This window comes from Oryctolagus cuniculus, chromosome 11 (assembly GCF_964237555.1).
Source record: "Oryctolagus cuniculus chromosome 11, mOryCun1.1, whole genome shotgun sequence".
In the NCBI taxonomy this organism is placed as follows: Eukaryota; Metazoa; Chordata; class Mammalia; order Lagomorpha; family Leporidae; genus Oryctolagus; species Oryctolagus cuniculus.
In genome coordinates, this window is record NC_091442.1 from 116684852 (window position 1) to 116707399 (window position 22548).

Below are 22548 nucleotides of genomic sequence, written 5' to 3' on the forward strand. Positions count from 1 at the left end.
CTGACAGGACTGAGTGCCACCAAAATGCTCTATTTCTAGCACTCGTCCTTGATTAAAAACCAAGAGCCTAGTCTTGCCTGTTTTCATAGGACTTTAGTATATTCATCTAGTATACTGTACAAACTTCTGCCACCATCACCACTACCATCCAACAACAGAGCTGACCCTCCCGGGGAAAGGCCGATGTAGTCACAGGAGAGCACGCTAGCGTCTCAGAGGAAAGGCTACTACTATGTTTAGTGAAAAACAAAACGTGCGATAATGAAGCCACAGCTCCCTACGTGACACCAGGGGCCAGCTCACAAATAGGCAGTCATAATTTTGGTAACTTTATCTTTTCTGGTACAAAACTACCTTGCGATGAGAGGATAATTTCCAACCCTCCAAGCAATGAATTCCCCAGCTTCCCCTCTGGCTGAATTAAGCACACTCAGGCACAGAATGTAATAAAAGAGAATGCTGGAAGGAATCCACCTTGCGACTCAAGGGAAGCAGACAAAGCAGAGCCTAAATGATGCTGTGCACGGGTGGATCCTGCAAAACTGTAACCACAGAGCAGTTCAGAGGGTGCACAGGAAGACAGTGCTTACCTATTTTTACCTCCATAGTAATATATGTGATATTTGTCATCTGCATAGCACCTTCTATGTACAGATTATTTTTAACCACAATTCTGGGGCCGGCACTGTGGCGTAGTGGGTAAAGCCGCCGCCTGCAGTACCAGCATCCCATATGGGCACCAGTTCAAGTCTTGGCTACTCTACTTCTGATCTAGCTTTCTGCTAGGCCTGGGAATGCAGTGGAAGATGGCCCAAGTCCTTGGGCCCCTGCACCCTCATGGGAGACCCAGAAGAGGCTCCTGGCGCCTGGCTTCGGATTGGTGCAGCTCTGTGTCTTGCAGTCAATTGGGGAATGAACCAGCGATGGAAGACCTCTCTCTCTCTCTGCCTCTCCTTCTCTCTCTGTGTAACTATGACTTTCAAATAAATAAAATAAATCTTTAAAAAAAAACTCACAATTCCAGAATTATTCCATCACAGCCACTGAGTGTGACAGGTTACCTTCCTCCTCTGAGCACTCAGAGGGGAGACAATCAGGATGGAAGAAGAGACATAGACCCTCTTCCACTGACTCAAAACCTTGTCAAAAAGATGACACAATGTCTGAGTTTGAGGGATTAAAGGCTTTCTAATTATCCAGTGATTTCAGACGGGAAACCAAAGCTCACCAAGTTGGGAACCATTTGTTGCTCAGCAAGAGGACTCTGTGGTTTAACTTCGTGACATCTGAAGTCAATGGTCCCACTCTAAAGTTTTATTAAAACATTAGCTTTTTTATCACATAGGTTAGATTTATAGCCAAGAGTAGTAAATAGGAGTACAGTATTATTCCACTTATGAGAACTCAGAGTATCTCAGTATCAAAGAGAAAGAAGGCAGAATGCTGGTTGCCAGGGGCTGGGGAGGGAGGAACAGGAGATATTATTTAATGGGTAGAGAGTAGTTTTACAAGATGAGAAGGGTTATGGGGATGAAAGGAGGTAATGGCTGTACAACTTTAGGAATGCATTTTAGCACCACTGAAGTGACTAAGATGGGGCACACACCTGATGCAGCAGTTAAGACACCACTGAGGACACCCGCATCCCACAGGAGAGGGCCTGGGTTCGAGTCCCCGCGTAGCTCCCAGTTCCAGCTTCCCTGTGAGGCAGCAGTGATAGGTCAAGGAACTGGGTCCCTGCCACCCACACTAGAGGCCTGGACTGAGATCCCAGCTGCCAGCTTCACAGGCCCAGCCCTGGCTGTTGCAGACATCTGGGAAACAAACTACTAGACAGAAGCACTGGCTCTCTCACTTTCTTCCTCTGTCTCTCAGATAAATAATTTTTAAGGTGATTTAGGAGGCTGATGCTGTGGGTTAAGCCTCTGCCTGCAGTGCAATATCACCCCACATGGGTGCTGGTTAGAGTCCCGGCTGCTCCACTTCTGATTCAGCTCCCTGCTAGGCCTGGGAAAGCAGTGGAAGATGGCCCAAGTGACTGGCCCCTACACCACATAGGAGGCCCAGAAGAAGCTCCTGGCTCCTGGCTTCGGATCGGCGCAGCTCCAGCTGTTATAGCCAATTGGGGAATGAACCAGCAGATAGAAGACTTTCTCTTTCTCTCTCTCTCTCCCTCCCTCCCTCTCTCCTCTCTCTGTGTAACTATGACTTTCAAACAAATAAATAAATCTTTTTAAAAATTGTTTTTCAAATAAAGTGATTTAGGTGGTAAATTTTATGTGTATTTTATCACAATAAAAAAAAAAAGAAGAGAGCAGATAGTGGGAATGATATGACCAAAATAACATTTTAAAAGCATCAATGAGCTCAAGGAACAGAGCTGGGTGGATGCAGGGCATGAAGGAAGCAGGGGGCACAGTGAGGAGCTATGGAGAAGTCTGACAGAGGGATGGCGTCAGCTCAGTCACCAGCGCCACTCGGCAGACAGAACAGACTTGGCTATATTTTAAAGCTTGGTCAGAATCCTTAAGCAGTGGGCCAGCACTGTGGCATAGCAGGTTAAGTCCTGTGCACCACTGACATCCCACATGAATGCAAGTTCAAGTCCCAACTTCTCCATTTCCAATCGAGCTCCCTGCTAATGGCCCTGGAAAACAGTGGTAGATGGTTGGTGTACTTAAAGCCACCCATGTGGGAGACCTGGATGGAATTCTAGGCTCCTGACTTTGGCCTGCCCCAGCACCAGCTACTGCAGCCATTTGGAGAATGAACCAACAGATAGAAGCTTTCTCTTTCTCTCTCTGTCTCCCTCCCTCCTTCCCTCCCCCCACCACCAATTCAGAATGTACTGGTCTCATAATCAATTTAGTTGGCCATGGTCAACATTTTGTAATTTAAATTAAATGGACTAAAACAGAAACAAATTATGCCACCTATAAGGGTATTATCTCATGAAACTTTTGTTCCAGATATCTATTATACTCATACTTATAGCATACTGGGTCCTAATGCAAAATATGTCTTAAACCATGAGTCACAGCCAAAAATATCTGAGAAACACTGCCTTATAGATGACAGGGTAAATGGAAGTTGTGAATATTTATCTTCCCTAAAATCTTTGCCAAAGTCCTATACTAGGCTCAAGTAAAACAAGCTACAAATTTAATTATATGCCTAATAAAATCTTATTGATCTGCCAAACAAATACATCATTTGCTATTTTAAAAATAAAAAGTACAAACATACTTAAACATCACTGGAATGCTAGGCACAAATCAAGGTTATTTCTATCAACCATGAAGTTATACAGATCACTAAATAAATCAAACTCCAATCTGCTTTAACCATAAAACCACTCTGCTTCCCAGAGTGTGCATTTAGCAGGAAGCTGGATTAAAAGCAGGCTCTCTGATAAGGGATGCGGGCATCCCAAGACATCACCAAAAAACATTCATAATGGCATATCTTCAGGAAAATACCTTGCTGTCCTAATTCTCCTTTCAGAATTCACAAGAGATCTGACAGTTTCTTTCAAAAAAACCTTCCTGTCTTAAGCAATCAATTTCTTTTTTATTTTTAAAGATTTATTTGTTGATTTCAAAGTCAGAGTTATACACAGAGAGAAGCAGAGACAGAGACAGAGATCTATCTGCTGGTTCACTCCCCAATAGCCACAGTGATGAGGTTGGGCCAGGCAGAAGCGAGAAGCCAGGAGCTTCTTCCGGGTGTGCCAGATGGGTGCAGGGGCCCAAGGACTTGGGCCACCTTCCACTGCTTTCCCAGGAGAATTAGTAAGGAATTGGATAGAAAGTAGAGCAGCTGGGACTTGAATCTGTGCCCATATGGGATGACGGTGCTGCAGGCTCTGGCTTAACCTGCTGTGCCACAGCACCAGTCCCAATAATTTCTTTTAATAACTAAGATAAAACATCTACCAGCTCACCAAGTCTTTAGCTAAATTTCTCACTACTGATTTTGTACTATTATCCCAGGTCCCTGACCACCAAATACCAGCAGTATGTCTCCTGTCCACAGTCATCAACCAAAAATCCCCCTATCCTTTTCTAAATACCCTCTGGGAATATGGTATCTTTTCCTTTGAGAACCACTGAAAAGTTTAGCTGATACTCTGCTTAGACCAACTGATGGCCACAGAATGACTTGTGGCCTGCAGTTCAGGGAAGTGAAGAAGGCAGCTACCAAAGTGCATGTTAGATCATACACGCTGCGGCAGAAAAGTATTCACCACCTGTTTTGAAGCACTAGACAAGTCCCTAAGTATTATTTTCAAAGTGCTATGCAGCAAATGTAGACATTTAAGGAAAAAAGTGGTTAAGAAACGGACTCTACAAGTATCCTAAATTAAAACAGAATCTACATCTCCTTCAAGTTTCAAAAAGAAAGAATGGAATAGAGGAAATTTACAAAGTAAACATCTAAGATTATTTCCTTGGGCAAAGATCACAGGTACATTTATATGTTTATGTAAGCACCCAGAGTATAGTGCACAGATTCGAGATAAAAGTCACTGATTATTGTATGACAATTTTTACCAGGCTGAGAAGACATAGCTTCCTAAGCACGTGACCAGAAACAGGGCTGATGTCTACCCACTGCTCACAGCGTGCATATGAGGCAACACACTTCTACCACACAGAGAATGTGGAGACATGGAGAGGCTGGCTGACTGCTGAACTGGGGACTCCAAGCCCTCGATGGGAGATGTTCCAAGACACCGAGATGAGACCGGAGGAAGGGAAAGCAGGGGAGAACTTGTCTGAAGACTACGAGAAATGGTAGTGTGCTCCATTGAGGTATAAATGAAAAGGCTATCAGCAAAAATTCCTTATGACTGAAGAAAAACCAGATTTGTATCCCACAGCTCTTAGCAACTGTATTTAAACTCTGCACTTAAAAGCTCACATTACCAAGAAGCTCAAATTAAATGAACTCTGAACTCTGTCTTCTTACAGAGCACCTTCCATGTAACAGTCAGTTAGCCAGAGCGTTAGCCAGAGCACCAAAGGAAACCCGTAGGAGTGAAGCTGACGCTGAGAAGCAGTGACCGGACAGCCCTTGTCCAGGATCAGGGTTGTTTGTTTGTTTGTTTTCTTAATGGAGAATGGGGCTGGGAATGGGAGAGGGAGGAGGAGGTGGGATGGGAGTGGGGGGTTGGAGAACGGGTATGAAAGAATCACTATACTCCTATGGGGGGGGGGGGGTTGGAGAACGGGTATGATGGAAAGAATCACTATATTCCTAAAGTTGTACTTAAGAAATTTGAACTCATTAAATAAACAGTTTCTTTTCAGGGAAAACAAAACAGCATTAGCCAGTTCAACTTGTTGCTATAAGAAGTGGTATTTCTATTGTGACAACTAGATGGTACTTGTGCACAAGAGATATCTAAAGAAAATAACTAGCATCATCCTATAGATTACGTATTTAAACAGGGGAAAGACAACTTTACAATGGGTAAATATGACAACCAGGAACTCTACCAAATGATGAGATCTAACATCACCGTTCATGGCACAAACTTGCATCATGGGTCTTTAGGTAAATGTCCTAGAACCTTCATTTACCTCACATACTAAGCTTCTGAACACTGACTTACACAAAAAACGAATTACCGAAATCAGCAAAACACCTAGTCTGCATGCATAAAAATCAGCAAACAAATAAACAAAAAACAAAAAACAGATAAATTATTTCCTTTAAGAACAAAGGAAGCTGTGGCCTGGGAGTGCAGTGGAGGATGGCCCAAGTGCTTGGGCCCTGCACCCATGGGAGACCAGGAGAAGCACCTGGCTCCTGCCATCGGATCAGCGCAGTGCGCCGGCCGCGGCGGCCATTGGAGGGTGAACCAACGGCAAAGGAAGACCTTTCTGTCTCTCTCTCTCTCTCTGTCCACTCTGCCTGTTAAAAAAAAAAAAAAAAAAAAAAAAAAAAAAAAAAAAAAAACAAAGGAAGAGGGCCGGCACTGTGGTGTTATAGGCTAAGCCTACACCTACAGCGCCCGCATCCCATATGGGTGCTGGTTCATGCCCCAGCCGCTCCTCTTCCCGTCCAGTTGTCTGCTACGGCCTGGGAAAGAGTCGAAGATGGTGCAATTCCTTGGGCCCCTGCACCTGTGTGGGAGACCCATGAGGGGCTCTGGGCTCTGGCTTTGGATCAGCCCAGCTCCAACCATTGTGGCCATTTGGGGAGTGGATTAACCATTGGAAAAAAAAAAAAAAAGGAAAAACCAGCAGATGAAATATCTATTTCTTTCTTTCTCTGTCACTCTGCCTTTCAAATAAACAATATATAGATAGCTCGATCGATCAAATGAAGTCAACAGAAAAGTATGAATAAGAAGAGGTCTTTATTTTTTTGTAAGATTTATCTATTTGTTCAAAAGTCAGAGTTAAACAGAGAGAGAAGGAGAGGCAGAGGGAGAGGTCTTTCATCCGCTGGTTCACTCCCAAATTGACCGCAACAGCTGGAGCTGTGCTGATCCTGGCAAGGAGCCAGGAGTTTCTTCTGGGTCTCCAACGTGGGTGCACGGGCCCAAGGACTTGGGCCATCTTCTACTGCTTTCCCAGGCCATACCAGAGAGCTGAATCGGATGTGGAGCAGCCGGGACTCAAATCAGCACCCATATGGGATGCCAGCACTGCAGGCGGCAGCTTTACCCACTATGCCACAATGCTAGCCCCAGAAGAAGTCTTTTTAAATTTATTTATTTTATTCATTTTGGAATAAAATAAAGTTTGTTTTACCTCCCAAATGCCCACTAATGGCCAGAGCTGGGTCAGGCCAAAGCCAGGCACTCAATCTGCATCTCCCAGGTGGATGGTAGAGACCCAACTTCCTTGAGCCATCACCTGTGTGCCTCCCAGGGTGCGTGGAATCAGAAGCAGAGCTAGGCCTGAACCCCGACACTCCGGAGCAGGGATGTGTGTCCCAAGCAGCATCTTACCTGCTGCACAAAATGCAGAATTATGGAATCAAGTCTTCCAAGAAAAGCAAATCAGTTTCACTAAGAGCCAAACCCTCTCTTTCCAAGAGCAGCCCCACCCTGCAGACAGTGGTGAGGTCGGAAATGGGCTCGGCATCGTGCTGCTGCACGTGAGCCCCTGCTCGCCACGTGGCATCCTATACTCGAGTGCTGGCTGACGTCCTGGCTACTCCACTCGGCTCCAGCTTCCTGATAAAGCACCTCGGAGGCAGCGGAGGATGGCCCAGACCCTCCGGCACTTGCCACCCTTGTGGGAGTTCCTGGCTCCTGGTTGCCGGTCTCATGGAGTTCCCGGCTATGACTTGGCTACTGTGGCCATGTAGAGATGAACCAGCGGATGGAAGATCTCTTTTTCTGTCTTTCCCCCTCTCTCTTTCTCTCTTCCTTTCAAATAAATATATAACTCCTTTATTTAAAAAAAAAAAGGATAAAAATGACAAAAGAGTGGTATGTCCATCCCGCAGTAAGAAACTAATGAATAAATAAGAGAGGAAGAAGACACAGATCAGGCAGAGTGGTAGAAAAGTTTATAGAAAAGATTTGTGGATGACTTTAAAGCAAGTTAAAATGAGGTATGAACACAGGATCTTTTGGAGGTGATAGAAATGGAGTCAGGTAAAGACTGCACAACTCCAAAGACTTGATTAAAATTACTGAATGGGGGCCGGCACTGTGGCATAGTGGGCTGAGCCTCCGCCTGCAGCACTGGCATCCCGTATGGGCGCTGGTTGAATCCTGGCTGCTCTACTTCCAATCCAGCTCTCTGCTGTGGCCTGGGAGTGCTGTAGAAGATGGCCCAAGTGCTTGGGCCCCTGCACTTGTGTGGGGGACCAGGGAAAACTCCTGGCTTCGGATCGGCAAAGCTCCAGCCGTGTGGCCAATTGGGGAGTGAACCAACAGATGGAAGACCTCTCTCTCTCTCTCTACGACCTCTCTCTCTCTCTCTCTCTCTGCCTCTCCTCTCTGTGTAACTCTGACTTTCGAATAAATACATAAATCTTTAAGAAAAAAAAAAGAGCATCAGGGGGGCGGCACTGTGGCATAGGGGATAAAGCCGCCGCCTACAGTGCCAACATCCCATATGAGTGCCGGTTCGAGACCCAGCTGCTCCACTTCTGATCCAGCTCTCTGCCATGGCCTGGGAAAGCAGTAGAAGATGGCCCAAGTCCTTGGGCCCCTGCACCTATGTGGGAGACCTGGAGGATGCTCCTGGCTTTGGATCGGCACAGCTCCAGCCGTGTGGCCAATTGGGGAGTTAACCAGCGAATGGAAGAGATTCTCTCTCTCTCTCTCTCTCTCTCTTTCTCTCTCTCTCTCTCTCTCTGCCTCTCCTGTGTAACTCTGACTTTCAAATAATAAATAAATAAATCTTAAAAAAAAAAAAGAGTATCTGGGTTGGAGTCCTGGCTCCACTCGTGAGTCTAGCTCCCTCCTAATATGCACCCTGGGAGGCAGCTGGTGATGGTTCAAGTACTTGGGTCCCTGCGACCAACAAGGGAGACCTGGAATGAGTTTCTGGCCACCAGCCTCAGCTAGGCTGAGTGCCAGCTCTTGCACACATTTGGGGAGTGAACCAGTGGATGGGAAATACCTCTCCTTCTCCCCACCTCCCTCTCTGTTATTGCCTTCCAGATAAATAAAAATTGAGAAAATAGTTAAAATAAGAAAGCAAAGAAAAGACATATTAACACATCCATTTCGATTCTTGAAAGGACAGTATTGTCCCTGGGTTACTCTCAGACCACAATGAAAGCGCACTATTTTAGCAGTAGAAAGACAACAGACTGAGGATCCCTAGCTATGGAATAAGAAGAAAGAACACATCAACTTAATTTTGTATTACCTAAGAGAAATGAACAATTAATTCTGATCCCACAATTACAGCAAGTGACTGAGACACAGAAATGACACCTCCAATGAGAATTTCAAAACAAAAAAACTGAACAGGAGAAAATCAAATTTATAATTGTTTTAAAAGAATGTGTGGCCATTTCTTTACAGGCAGGATAACAACAGACAATTCCCTCAGCCAATCAAAACAGTCAAATGGGGAATTTTTTTTGGTATTTTTGGAAATTAATTTGCATGGGATCCGGGACTTTCACAGCAGTTTCCCCAAAGAACAGTTCTGTATCTTATTCATGCTGTCTGCAGATACAAAGATCAGGCAAAACTCCACCTATAAGCAACCCCAATACACATCTGCTTTGGGCTCTGAAAATATTAACCTACTCTGACCTCCCCTGCGTCAACTTCAGCAAACCCTAGGTCAGGAGTCTCAACTTCCCAGAACAGCACAGGTGTCTCTAATTTCAAACCTTCTAGTCTCCTCCCTGCCTTTGGCTAAATCAGTAGCAAGCCCAGAAAATAAAAACAAAAAACTCCACTAACTCATGCAGTATATTCTTTCCTTCTCCATAAAATGTTCTAAAAACACAAACAATGTAACATCAATCAACATACAACTATTTTATTTCCTATATATAACGATCATAAAGGCCACAACAGTTCAAGACAGTGGCACTCAAAATATTACCCACCTAGACTTGAAAACCTGTATCTATGAACTTGATACATTTCAGAAAAAGTCCATGGAATTCACAGTACCACGCGGAACCCTCTGTAAGTGTTCAGTACATGTTAGTTCCTCTCTTCTCCTTCCAGGATGCTTCCATGAAGTAGTTCCTGTCTGTTAACCCCCAATGTACAAGCAGATGGAAGAGCCTGTCCTGACTGACCACTGAGAACTCAGCCACACGTGACGATGAAGTGGCAGAGATTCACCTTCCCCTACCCTTCCCTCCCAAGGCAGCAGCGTCAACCCCAGGGCCACGGCTCCTCCTGCTGCAGAATGTGGCTCAACCATTCCTCGCAGCACTGTGTGACAGGTTCCTGTTCTTGGCTTCTGAAAGAAACCAGTTTTCCAGAACCTGTGCTGTTCTAGGTATGGGTGCAGCCAGAGTCCAAACACTGACATCAACTCAACTCGTGAACTCACAAGTTCAGAAATTTCCTGGTTGGAGAACTCTGAGAACTGTTGGTTTGGCTATCAAGTTCACTCTCGGAGAGATCCACGTCTCCTGTACCAATGAGCAATGGGTTTCACAACTTATTCGATGACAAAAAACTGGAACTAGGTGAACTAGCCCTAGTCCTTACTTTGACAGGAAATGTTCTGGCAGAAATAGGTTTGCAGAGCTACGTGAAGCTGCCTTCTATAGCTCTTTTTGTGGGCACCTGACATATACAGACAAGACAGATACGAGCAAAAGTCACATCTGATGTACTTTTGCTCAGGCCCCAGACATAAGCACACTGTGTCAAATCAAACTCCAGTGGTTAAGAGGACAGCACTGACATCAGGGACAAAGTCACTGCAGCCAGTGGCTGCCTGGCCAGTGTCAAGACAGGCTCTTTGCTGCACTCAGTCCAGTCCACACACAGCCACTGAACTTCAGAGCCACTACTGCTCACCAACCCACACAAGGCTCCATCCAACACAAGAACTTCTGCCCTCCAGGATCAGACCACAGAGCCTGGGATATATTCGCAATTCTATGATTACCGAAATTATAAGTTGATTATGTTTATCCTTAGCATTCAACACATTCTAGCAAGAGACCAGATATAGTCCACAACTTTAGATAAAGCATGGTGACAGACCATCACGGGGGCCATGATGAGTGAAGCTACAAACAATGTTTTCCTTAAACAATAATCAAATCTGACCTATTTTAGGTCAGTATAACTGAAAATATTAACAAACACATTAGGAAAGAAGACAGAGAAGAGTAAATAAACCTGGCACCTACCTTGCTTACAATTCCCACAGAGAGATGAAATTCAATTCCATGCCAACCATACCCTTCAATCACTAAAACACAAACAGAAAAACAAAAGTTCATGTGCTTCCAGTTCCAAAGGCCATGTGGCTTCAAAGACAAGAGGCTGTTTCGCTCCTTTCTATCCTTTCTACTCACCCAGCAGTGGCTGGGTTCTCACCGGCAGCCAGGCCCACAGAGGCAGAGCTAAGTAACACACAACATTACCTGGGCACTTGCCATGGACTAGACACTGTCCTAAGTGCTTAAGAGTCCTAATTAACCCTCACAAGAACTCTTCTGAGATAGGTACTGTAATTAGCCCATCTTATATCCAAGTCACAACCGAGCAATACTTCTGAGAACTGCTCTCATGCGCGTTAAGGAATGCCTCTTAGACACGGGCGATCTCACCCACTGTGCTTACTGCAAAGGATCGTGTTCATCCACCCGGATGTACGTGAGTCCCCGCAACACTGAGAGCGTTACATCAGGAGCTGGAGAACTCACGCTCCGCCCTCCAGGAATGCAGAAATGAGTTGGGCAGATCAGACTGGGTGACACAAAGAAATGGTTCAAGAAACTACATGCCCTATTGGGAGGCACAGCTTCTTAGTGCAATCATTCTGTAAAAAATCAGTAAGATTTTTGGAGAAGGGGAGGAAATATTCACTTAACAGATGCCCTAAAGCTGGATCTTTAATAATAGGTTAGGTTGGCAAGAGGGAAGAAAAGCTTTCCAAGAAAGAAAAAGAGAACAAACACGGGGTAGCCACAGTGGATCTAAAGTCTTCCAAAAGCTGAACTCAGGGTAGGCACTGTGGAATAGTGGGTAAAGCTGCTGCTGTGGCACCAGCATCCCATATTGGTGCCGGTTCGAGTCCCAGCTGCTCCATTTCCAATCCAGCTCCCTGCTGGTGTGCCTGTGAAAGTGGTGGAGGATGACCAAAGTGCTTGGGCCCCTGTACCCAGGTGCAACCCAGAAGCTCCTGGCTCCTGGCTTGGGACTGGTCCAGCTCCAGCTATTGTGGCCATTTGGGGAGTGAACCAGAGGATGGAAGACCTTTCTATCCCTCCCTTCCTAATACTGCCTTTCAAATAAATAAATCTTTTTTTTTTTTTTTTTTTTTTTGACAGCCAGAGTGGATAGTGAGAGAGAGAGACAGAGAGAAAGGTCTTCCTTTTTGCCGTTGGTTCATCCTCCAATGGCCGCCGCGGCCGGCGCACCGCGGCCGGCACATTGCGCTGATCCGAAGGCAGGAGCCAGGTGCTTTTCCTGGTCTCCCATGGGATGCAGGGCCCAAGCACTTGGGCCATCCTCCACTGCCTTCCCGGGCCACAGCAGAGAGCTGGCCTGGAAGAGGGGCAACCGGGACAGAATCCGGCGCCCCAACGGGACTAGAACCCGGTGTGCCGGCACTGCCAGGTGGAGGATTAGCCTATTGAGCTGCGGCGCCGGCCTCAAATAAATAAATCTTAAAATAAAATAAAAAGCTGACTTCCCAGGGTCAGACTAGCCTTTGCTCTGGCATCTGCCTCTCGCTCTGCTAATTCAGCCACACCAAACTTCCTTCCACAACCTGTAATCCTTTAAAGCTCTATTACTTCTCTCACTGCCTGGGATGCACTCCTCCCCTTTTCCTGGTAGGTAACATTAATCCTGGCACACAGTAGGCACCCAATAAAATATAGCCATTATTGTAAACAACTATTATTACTAAAGATACAACTGAAATATTTTTGCAAAGCCTGTCCCGATTTCATAGCATTTAGCTGTTTCTCTATTATAGCAGCACTTAAAGCAGTTTAGTGTCCCAGGTTTCCTTTTTTCTCTCTCTTACTTGTCTGAACAAGAGTCATCTTTTATGTAACTCTGTATCCCCCAAGACCTAACAGTACCTGACATATAATAAGTGCTCACAGGGGCAGGCATTTGGTGCAGGGGTTAAGCTGACCCTGGGGGCCGGCGCTGTGGTACAATGGATAAAGCTGCTGCCTGCAGTTCTGGCATCCCATATGGGCACCGGTTCAAGTCCCAGCTGCTCCACTTCCGATCCAGCTCTCTGCTATGGCCTGGGAAGATGGCCCAAATCCTGGGTCCCTGCACCCATGTGGGAAGACCTGAAAGAAGCTCCTGGCTCATGGCTTTAGATCGGCGCAGCTCCTGCCATGGTGGCCATTTGGAGAGTAAACCAGTGGATGGAAGACCTCTGTGTATAGCTCTGACTTTCAAATAAATAAATAAATAAGACGACGACCCTTGAGGTGCCGACACCCCATGTCAGAATGCTTGGGTTCAAGCCCTGGCTCCAATTCTGATTCTAGCTTCCTGCCAATAATGTGTTCCTTGGGAGGCAGCAGCCTAGGTTGTTGCAAGACTTTGCCTTCAAATAAAGTAAAAAAAAAAAAAAAATTAAAACATGTTTAAAGTTGCTCATTATATTCTGTTGATTGAAGGCCCAACTGATGCAAATTTTCAAAAAGAGCAACAATGGAATTCTTTCTAAAAGTTAGCTCCCTTAGTACATTCAAGTTGTCAAAATCCAATGTACTTCCACATTTTCATGAATATGTCGGCCACATAATTATATCCATAATTAATGAACAAAAGGTAAAGTAGATTCATTAGAAACGACCAAGTAACTCTTGCCTGACAACAAAACTGTGTTCGTCCATGCCCGCTGAGACAAAAACTGACAGTAAACTGATTTAATTGATAAGTCAGATACTGTGTCGAGTGACCTTCCTCACTGAAACAGTGCCACAACTTTGTACATAGAGTAACCATAGGTATTTATATTGCCTTTAGTCATGGATAGTGGAGGTTACAAATTTAGAAGTCCAATAACAAATCCAACGTTTATTTTTAGAAATTTTCCATATGGTAGGAGTTTAAGAAGTAAAACAGCAGCCTTTTTCCCTGCCGAAAGCAGAGGGTAGCAGAGCGCCAAGGAGCAAACTCTCTCCTGACTGCTCTTGGCACTGCTTAACGCAGGGGAAGAAATGTGCAGGGCAAGCAAGAGCCTCGCAGACAGTCACCCAGGGCTATTGGCATTTGGCTGTCTGTGCTGCTCAGGACTGAAGTATTAATTTTATACATTCCTGTATTCATTTAAAACACAGTTTGTGACTTGGAACTTAAAGAATGTTCTAACGCACTAGTTTGTCCACATTATTAATCAAGTCGGCCAGGTCTGAGCACGCCAAGCCTAAAATACTCCCTGGATCTTGATGCAAAGGTATGAGCCCAGTCCTTTACTCTTGGGAAAAGCAACTCAGGGAGAATGACTGAAACAACAGTATGTCAATGAAAGCTGGCATGGGAGAAGTCAACCCCTGAGAAGTAGTTAATTACTTCTGAAAAATATCTGAACAGAGATAAGATGCAAGATCATGTCAGATTTCTTACCTTTCTTAATATCAAAACGAGACCCTGGATTTTAATTCAAAGTCATCAGGAAATGAACCTTGAAACTGACTGCTCCGTAAGACCTCCTTGCATGAAGGCTGCTTGAGTCATCCACTGACTAAGCCCCTTCAGAATCCGAGTCTCACTCACTTCAATATTGAAGTGAACTCTATTTTTATATGAACAGTAATATAAGCAAACTTCCTTTCATCTTTTATCAGCTTTAGAAAAATGCCAATGAAACCTGGAATGACGAAACTTTCACAGCTAGAACTTCAGGACTCTAACACAGCCAATCCCTGATGTTCAGCCACAGAATCAGAGCACTAAGTCTTCAGTGACTTAACAGAAAAACGAGGATCAGAATCTCACTACCGACCCAATGTATTCATTCTACCCTGTAGTACTACGCACAATGCTTTACTAAAACAAAACATTTAAGAAGTCACAACAGAAGAAAAGTTTACATATCCATTCTCTAATTGGGAAGAATTTAAGAATCAGATGTGTGTGCCCTAAAGATTTGGAAACAATAGTTCCTTAAATACTTGGGCAGTAGAGGGGTCAGCCTTGTGATGCACAAATTAAGCTGCCGCTCGCTATGCCAACACCCCATATCAGAGTGTCGGTTCAAGTCCCGGCTGCTCCACTTCAAATCTAGCTCCCTGCTACTGCGTCTGGGAAGGTAGCAGAAGACAGCAGTAATGTTGATTAAGGTAATAAGGGAAAAATAGTGTTCGTGGAACCAGCCCCTTGTGGATACCAAGGGACAACTATAGCACCAGACACATAGCTATGGCTCTTGCTTTTTGAAACTGCAAAGCAAAACCCATGTTATAATTTTCAAGTATTTGAACATCCATTCTTTTATATGATTCTCCTAACCTGCAGTTATTTGCAGGAACAATGGGTAGAGAAAACCGCAGCAAAGCCTCTATTAGGACTAGAGTCACAGAGGAGAAAATCAGTCGTCCATCAGTGTACTGCGTAGCAGAGGGAAACTGTTTGCCTCAGACCTGCCTGAAGACCTTTGCATTAGTCTTACATAAACATGTGGACTCCTGGCTTTCTACACAGAGTAAGGCAAAGCTTTTCCTTTGCTTTTTCACCATAATGAATTAATTTTTAATTGACTCTCCTTTTTTAAAAAAAATATTTATTTATTTATTTGAAAGGCAGAATTACAGAGAAGTAGAGAGAGAGAGAGAGAGAGGTCTTCCATCTGCTGGTTCACAATGATCACAATGGCTGGAGTTCTGGCAATCTGAAGCCAGCAGCCGGGAGCTTCTTCCAGGTCTCTCACATGGTGCAGGGGCCCAAGGACCTGGGTCATCTTCTGCTGCTTTCCCAGGCCATAGCAGAAAACCGGAATGGAAGTGGAGCAGCTGGGATTCAATGCCAGCACTGCAGGCACCAGCTTTATCTGCTACACCACAGCACCAGCCCTTTAGCTTTTCAAAATAGAAATGCATAACTATTAAAAAAAAAAAAAAAGCAACAGTACAGTCAGTTACGTAGTGAAAAGTAGTTTCACACATCCTGGTCATCCAGTACTCCCTTCCGGAAACCATTTCAACTTTCCTGTAATTTAACGTTTCTTGGTGACTGATTCACTCTCCATGTTCCTAAGTGTGGCTTCAGGAGACGGAGCAGGATCAGCTGGCTGGCTACTGGGCGCCCAGAGAGCACAAGTGCTCCACCGCTGATGTCTGGGAGTCTCCGCGGCAGGCCGAGTCACGGTGGACACACGTGCCCACACTGTTCATACCCTGGCTCACAGGCATATGCATCCACACCCAAAGGAGAGTTACCATTTTAACCAATTTTAACCATACAATGGCATGAGGTAGATTCACAATGTTGCGCAGCCATCACCACTATTCATTTCAAAAACCTTTCAACATCCCAAACAGAAATTCTGTACCACAGACAATGATCCCCCAACCCCTTCATCCTTGGCAACATACATTCTACTTTCTGTCTCTAAGAATTTGCTTATGCATACATAATTTATGTAAGTGAAATTGTATTTGTCCTTTTGTGACTGGCTTATTTCACTTATTTTCAAGGTCCACCAATGTGTAGCGCCTATTATGATTTCATTCCCTTTTTAAGGCTGAATAATATTTCATTGTCTATATGGACCTCACTTTATCTATTCATCAGTCTGATGGACATTTACGGGGCTATCACCTTTTGGCTGCTGTGAAAGCATCCGTAACTCCCTGTTTGTTTGTTTGTTTTAACAGGCAGAGTTAGTGACAGAGAGAGACAGAGAGAAGGGTCTTCCTTCCATTGGTTCACCCTCCAAATGGCTGCCACGGCTGGCGCACTGCGCCGATCTGAAGCCAAGAGCCAGGTACCTCCTCCTGGTCTCCCATGGGGTGCAGGGCCCAAGCACTTGGGCCATCCTCCAACTGCCTTCCTAGGCCACAGCAGAGAGCTGGACTGGAAGAGGAGCAACCAGGACAGAACCGGCGCCCCAACCAGGTCTAGAACCCGGAGTGCCGGTGCCGCAGGTGGAGGATTAGCCTAGTGAGCCCCGGTGCCAGCCAACTCCCTGCTTTCAATTGTCCCGTGTTTGTAACCAGCAGAAGCTCTGGATGGGATGGTAATCCTAGCTTCGGTGATTTGAGGAACCACCAAAATGTTTCCAACAGCTGTAGCACCATTTTACATTCCCATTGGTAATACACAATTTCTCCTCCTTACCAGCATTTTTTTTAAGAGAGTACGCTCTCTCATCTGCTGGTTCACGTTCCAAATGTCCACAATGCCTGCAGAGCCAAAGCCAGGAACTGGGAAATTCAATCCAGAACTCGCAAATGGGTGGCAGGAACCCAATTAGTCAAGCCATCACCATTGCTTACTGGGGTCTGCATCAGCAAGAAGCTGGAACCAGCTGGAGCAGGTTCCAAATCCAGGAACTCTCACCTGCAACACCAAGTGCCTACCCCTCATTGTGGTTTGACTTTGCATTCAAAGGAGCTGGCCCCCAGGCCCATGGCTTCCACGCCTCTGTATCTGACAGCAGGGGGTCCATCACCCCCCCCCCCCCAGAGGAGTGCGTCCTCTCCGTCCTCTCCGGGACTCACTCAGGGAACTGCCATCAGTCTACACCTTGTCCACCACACTACCTCTTCCTTCTCGCTTTCCTTGCACATCCTTTCACCTGTGTTTTTTGGCTTTCTTCTCAGAAAGTGCTGCCCTATTTATAACCACACAATGTCAGTTTAATCAACACATTCCAACTTCTGGTGGAAGAACCAACTCCTCACAGTACTTCTGGCACTTAAGAGTCGTCTCAGGAATTGTCAACAATGTTCAAAAGCTCCTTCCTGACTATCTAAGGCATTTTCTTCTCTTTTCTTGATCTTGGATTTAGCACTCCTTTTTGGTTGCTTGAAAACAACAGAAAGTTGGTCTGTGAATAATTAAAGCTTCATCATGGTCATATTCATGTCTAAATCTATCTAAATTTATGCAGAGCCTACAGATAAATTTTAAAAATACGTTAAAATTCCCACTTGGGGCCGGTGCTTGACATTGTGGTTGAGACAATGCTTGGGATGCCCACCTCCCATGTCAGGGTGTCCAGGTTCGAATCCCACCTCCATGCCCGTGTCTACCTTCTGTTAATGTTTAATCTGAGGAGCAGCTGGTGATGGCCCAAGAAGGTGAGTTCCTGCCACTCAGGTGGGAGACCCAGATTGAGTTCCTGGCTCCTGACTGCAACCGGCCCAGATTCAAATATCTGGGGAGTGAATCAGCAGATGGGAGATATATCTGGGTATCTCTCTTCCCTTCAAATAAATTAAATAATTAAAAAATCCTCAGGTTGGTGTTGTGGTGTAGCAGGTAAAGCCGCTACCTACAGTGCCAGCATCCCATACAAGTGCCAGTTCTAGTCCCAGCTGCTCCACTTCCTCTTCTTTTTTGTTTTTTTTTTCTTTTTATTATTATTATTTTTTGACAGGCAGAGTGGACAGTGAGAGAGAGAGAGAGAGACAAAGAGAAAGGTCTTCCCTTTGCCGCTGGTTCACCCTCCAATGGCCGGCACGGCCGGCGTGCTGCGGCCAGAGCACCGCGCTGATCCGAAGCCAGGAGCCAGGCGCTTCTCCTGGTCTCCCATGGGATGCAGGGCCCAGAGACTTGGGCCATCCTCCACTGCCTTCCCGGGCCACAGCAGAGAGCTGGCCTGGAAGAGGGGCAACCGGGACAGAATCCGGTGCCCGAACCGGGACTAGAACCCGGTGTGCCGGCGCCGCTAGGTGGCGGCTTCTTTTTTGTTTTTTACAGATAGGTTAGATAGAGAGAGAGAGAAAGGTCTTCCTTCCACTGGTTCACCCCCTAAATGGCCGCCACGGCTGATGCTGCGCCTAAACAAAGCCAGGAGCCAGGTGTTTCCTCCTGGTCTCCCATGGGGTGCAGGGCCCAAGCACTTGGGCCATCCTCCACTGCCCTCCCCGGCCACAGCAGAGAGCTGGATTGGAAAAGGAACAACCGGGACTAGAATCTGGCACCCATATGGGATGCTGGCGCCGCAGGCGGAGATTAACCAAGTGAGCCACGGTGCCAGCCCCCCGGCTGCTCGACTTATCCACCTCTCTGCTGTGGCCTGGGAAAGCAGTGGAAGATAGCTCAAGTCCTTTGGCCCCTGTACTCACATGGGATACCTGGAAGAAGCTCCTGGCTCCTGGCTTCAGATTGGTGCACTCTGGCCATTGTGGCCATCTGGGGAGTGAACCAATGGATGGAATACCTCTCTCTCTCTCTGCCTCTGCCTCTCTGAACTCTGCGCCTTTCAAATAAATAAATCTTTAAAAATAAATAAATAAAAAGCCCTACTTCCCCAAAACTACACAACAAAGACAACAGTTAGAACTACTTTTATTAATAAACTCACAATAAATTGCTATTCAACTGTCAAAATCGTCCAGAACGCGGTACACATTCAATAAATATTTGCTGAACTGCTGGTTGGGGAGGATGAGGTGACGGTGACAGGGAAGGCTGTGGAGTCACACACAGACCTGTATCTCGGCCCCGCCCTTGCTAAGCTCCATCACCTTGAACTAAGGCACTCAGCCTGAGTCTCACCTTCCTCACCTAAAAAGAGCGCAGAAGGGTAGGTGCTGCAGCGCCTACTTGGGGAGCCCGCATCCCATACTGGAGCCCCTGGATGGAAACTGAGCCACTCTGCACTTCTTTTTTTTTTTTTTTTAAGATTTTTATTTATTTACTCGACAGGTAGAGTTACAGATAGTGAGAGAGAGACAGAGAGAAAAGTCTTCCTTCCGTTGGTTCACTCCCCAAATGGCCGCCACGGCCGCTGCTGCACCGATCCGAAGCCAGGAGCAGGGTACTTCCTCCTGGTCTCCCATGGGGTGCAGGGCCCAAGTACTTGGGCCATCCTCCACTGCACTCCCAGGCCACAGCAGAGAGCTGAACTGGAAGAGGAGCAACCGGGACAGAATCTGGTGCCCACATGGGATGTGGGCGCCGCAGGCAGGGGATTGACCAAGTGGGCCGGCGCCGGCCCTGCTACTCCGCACTTCTGATCCAGCTTCCTGTTAATGTGCTGAGGAGACAGAGGGATGGAAGAGATCTTTGTCTCTTCATCTCTGTCTCTCTGACTTTCAAATAAATAAATATACATTCTTTAAAAACAGGTGGATAGGCCGGTGCCACGGCTCACTAGGCTAATCCTCCGCCTAGCGGCGCCGGCACATCGGGTTCTAATCCCGGTTGGGGCGCCGGATTCTGTCCCGGTTGCCCCTCTTCCAGGCCAGCTCTCTGCTGTGGCCAGAGAGTGCAGTGGAGGATGGCCCAAGTGCTTGGGCCCTGCACCCCATGGGAGACCAGGAAAAGCACCTGGCTCCTGGCTCCTGCCATCGGATCAGCGCGGTGCTCTGGCCGCAGCACGCCGGCCGCGGCGGCCATTGGAGGGTGAACCAACAGCAAAAGGAAGACCTTTCTCTCTGTCTCTCTCTCTCACTGTCCACTCTGCCTGTCAAAAAAAAAAAAAAAAAAAAAAGGTGGATAATACTATCCATCTTACAAAGTGCCTATGAAGGTTCAAAGTGCCTATGGTATATTCAAATATATCAACTACTCTGTTGTACTGACTCTGGGCACCATAAAGCATTGATTTAAACAAAAGAAACAGTTCAGAGGCTTATCATTTATTCATTTATTCAATAATTATTTACTGAGTACCTCCTATGTGCTGAACATTTTAATGTACACATCAGTGACCATAAAAACCCAAAACAGACAATAAAATAACAAACACAGTACGTAAACAACATGGGTCTTAAAATACAATAAATGCTTTAGAAAAGGCAGATCAGAATAAAGGCAGTAGAAGTGCTGAGGGCAGGGGAGTGACGCCTTCTTTAAGAGTGGTAGTCCCGGGGGCGGCGCCGTGGCACACGAGGTTAATCCTCCACCTGCAGCACCGGCATCCCACGTGGACGCTGGTTCTAGTCCCAGTTGCCCCTCTTCTAGTCCAGCTCTCTGCCATGGCCTGGGAAAGCAGTAGAGGATGGCCTAAGTGCTTGGGCCCCTGCACCCATGTGGGAGACCAGGAAGAAACACCTGGTTCCTGGCTTTGGACTGGCGCAGCTCCAGCCACTGCAGCCATTTGGGGAGTGAACCAACGGAGGGAAGACCTTTCTCTCTGTCTCTCTCTCTTTCTCACTGTAACTCTACCTGTCAAATAAATAAATAAAATCCTTTTTTTTTTTTTTTTAAATAAAAGAGTGGTAATCCCACAGACTCTGTAGCTTAGCTGTATCAGGGACTGGATTTAGCTTCTCTGGGAACTGAACTTCAGGCTCACTCACTCTCCTTTAAAGTTTTTATATATTTATTTTACTTGAAAGGCAGAGAGACACAGAAAAGAGAGCCAGAGACAAACAGGCAAATGGAGATCTCCCACCCACTGGTCCACTCTCCAAATGCCCACAACTGTCAGGACTCGGTCAAGCCCAAATCAGGAGCCAGGAACCCACGCGAGGTCTCCCACACAGGGGCAGGGACCCAGGTACTGAGTCGTCACCTACTGCCTGCCAGGCTGCACACTAGCAGGACGCTGGACTCTGATCAGAGCCAGGACTGAAAGCCAGGCACTCCGAAATGGCATGTGGGTGTCCCAAGCAGTCTCTTAACCACGCGCCCACCTGAGTTGCACTTTTAAATACGATGACCACACTAGACGTCACTGAGAAAGCAACATGAAGCAGAGGGATGAGAGACTGCCCCGCACACACCCAGAGGAGAAGCATTCCAGGCACAGCCAACGGCCCATGCAGTGGCGCACAGGCCAAAGCAGCATGCCAACTTCAGGGAAGCGAGAGAGCGAGTGTGGCCGCAGCAGCCAGCCACCAGAGAATGGAAAATTAAAGAATGTAAGGCTCCATGGGCTTCTACTCAGAGCAGAATGAGGAGCCACTACAGGGCTCAGAGTAACAGAGGAGCGACATGATCTGACTGAGGTATAAAAAGAATGATTCAGACAGCAGTGCTGAGAATGAAGCAAAGGACAGAAACAGACATCGGTTAGAAGTACAACAGTCAACAGAGAGAGGGCAGAGACAGAGATGGCTTATTTGGGATACATTTTGAAGACAGGTCCAGTAAGTTTTCCTAGCAGACTGGAGATGGGATAAGAAACAAGGAACAGTTCAAAGCTCCAACTAGGGTAACCTGAAGAGTGGAGGTGCCATCAAATGAGACACAGGGACAGGGACTGGTGTGCCAGTTACGATGCCACTTGACACTTCCATCCCACGTTGGCATGCACAGTTCAAGTCCCAACTACTCCACTTTCAATCCAGCTTCCTGCTAATATGCAGCCTGCAAGACAGCAGTCCCTGGGTCTCTGCCACCCACATGGGGGCCCAGGATGGAGTTCTGGGCTCCTGGTTTCAGCCTGGCCCAGCACCAGCTGTTGTGGGCCTCCGGGGAGCAAATATCTCGCTCTCGCTCTGCCTTTCAAATAAAATGAAAACAAATTTTTTTAAAAATTAAATAAGACATGGGAAGCTTATAATGAGAAAAAAATTTAGAAGAAGAAAATTTAAAATCACTCAAGGTTTTGTATATGCTGAAGTTGAGAGAACTGACTTTCCAGTTTTTCCAATACATGAATAGGTCAGCTCAGTGACACCATGTTTAACATCTCCGTGTTACTGTCTTGCACAGACGATAAACTACACTTAGTTCAGCTCAGCCCCTATATCAACAGTCACCACACAGATAAGAGAAACATCACATAGTCTGACTGATGCAGATCAATTAATTCTGCATGA

General features: G+C 46.3%; 1 protein-coding gene across 5 annotated transcripts in view; it reads right to left on the bottom strand.

Annotated features, from left to right (window-relative positions):
• MRTFA (myocardin related transcription factor A) overlaps nt 1–22548 on the bottom strand; it is a 208803-nt gene that overhangs the window by 142761 nt on the left and 43494 nt on the right. For 3 of the 5 annotated variants that reach the window (XM_051834082.2, XM_051834080.2, XM_051834084.2), the window contains one exon: nt 10816–10877. The exons of the other annotated variants lie outside the window; for them this stretch is intronic. In XM_051834082.2, coding sequence (XP_051690042.2) covers nt 10816–10877 — 62 coding nt within the window. The remainder of the gene's footprint in view (nt 1–10815; nt 10878–22548) is intronic. 5 annotated transcript variants of the gene reach the window in all.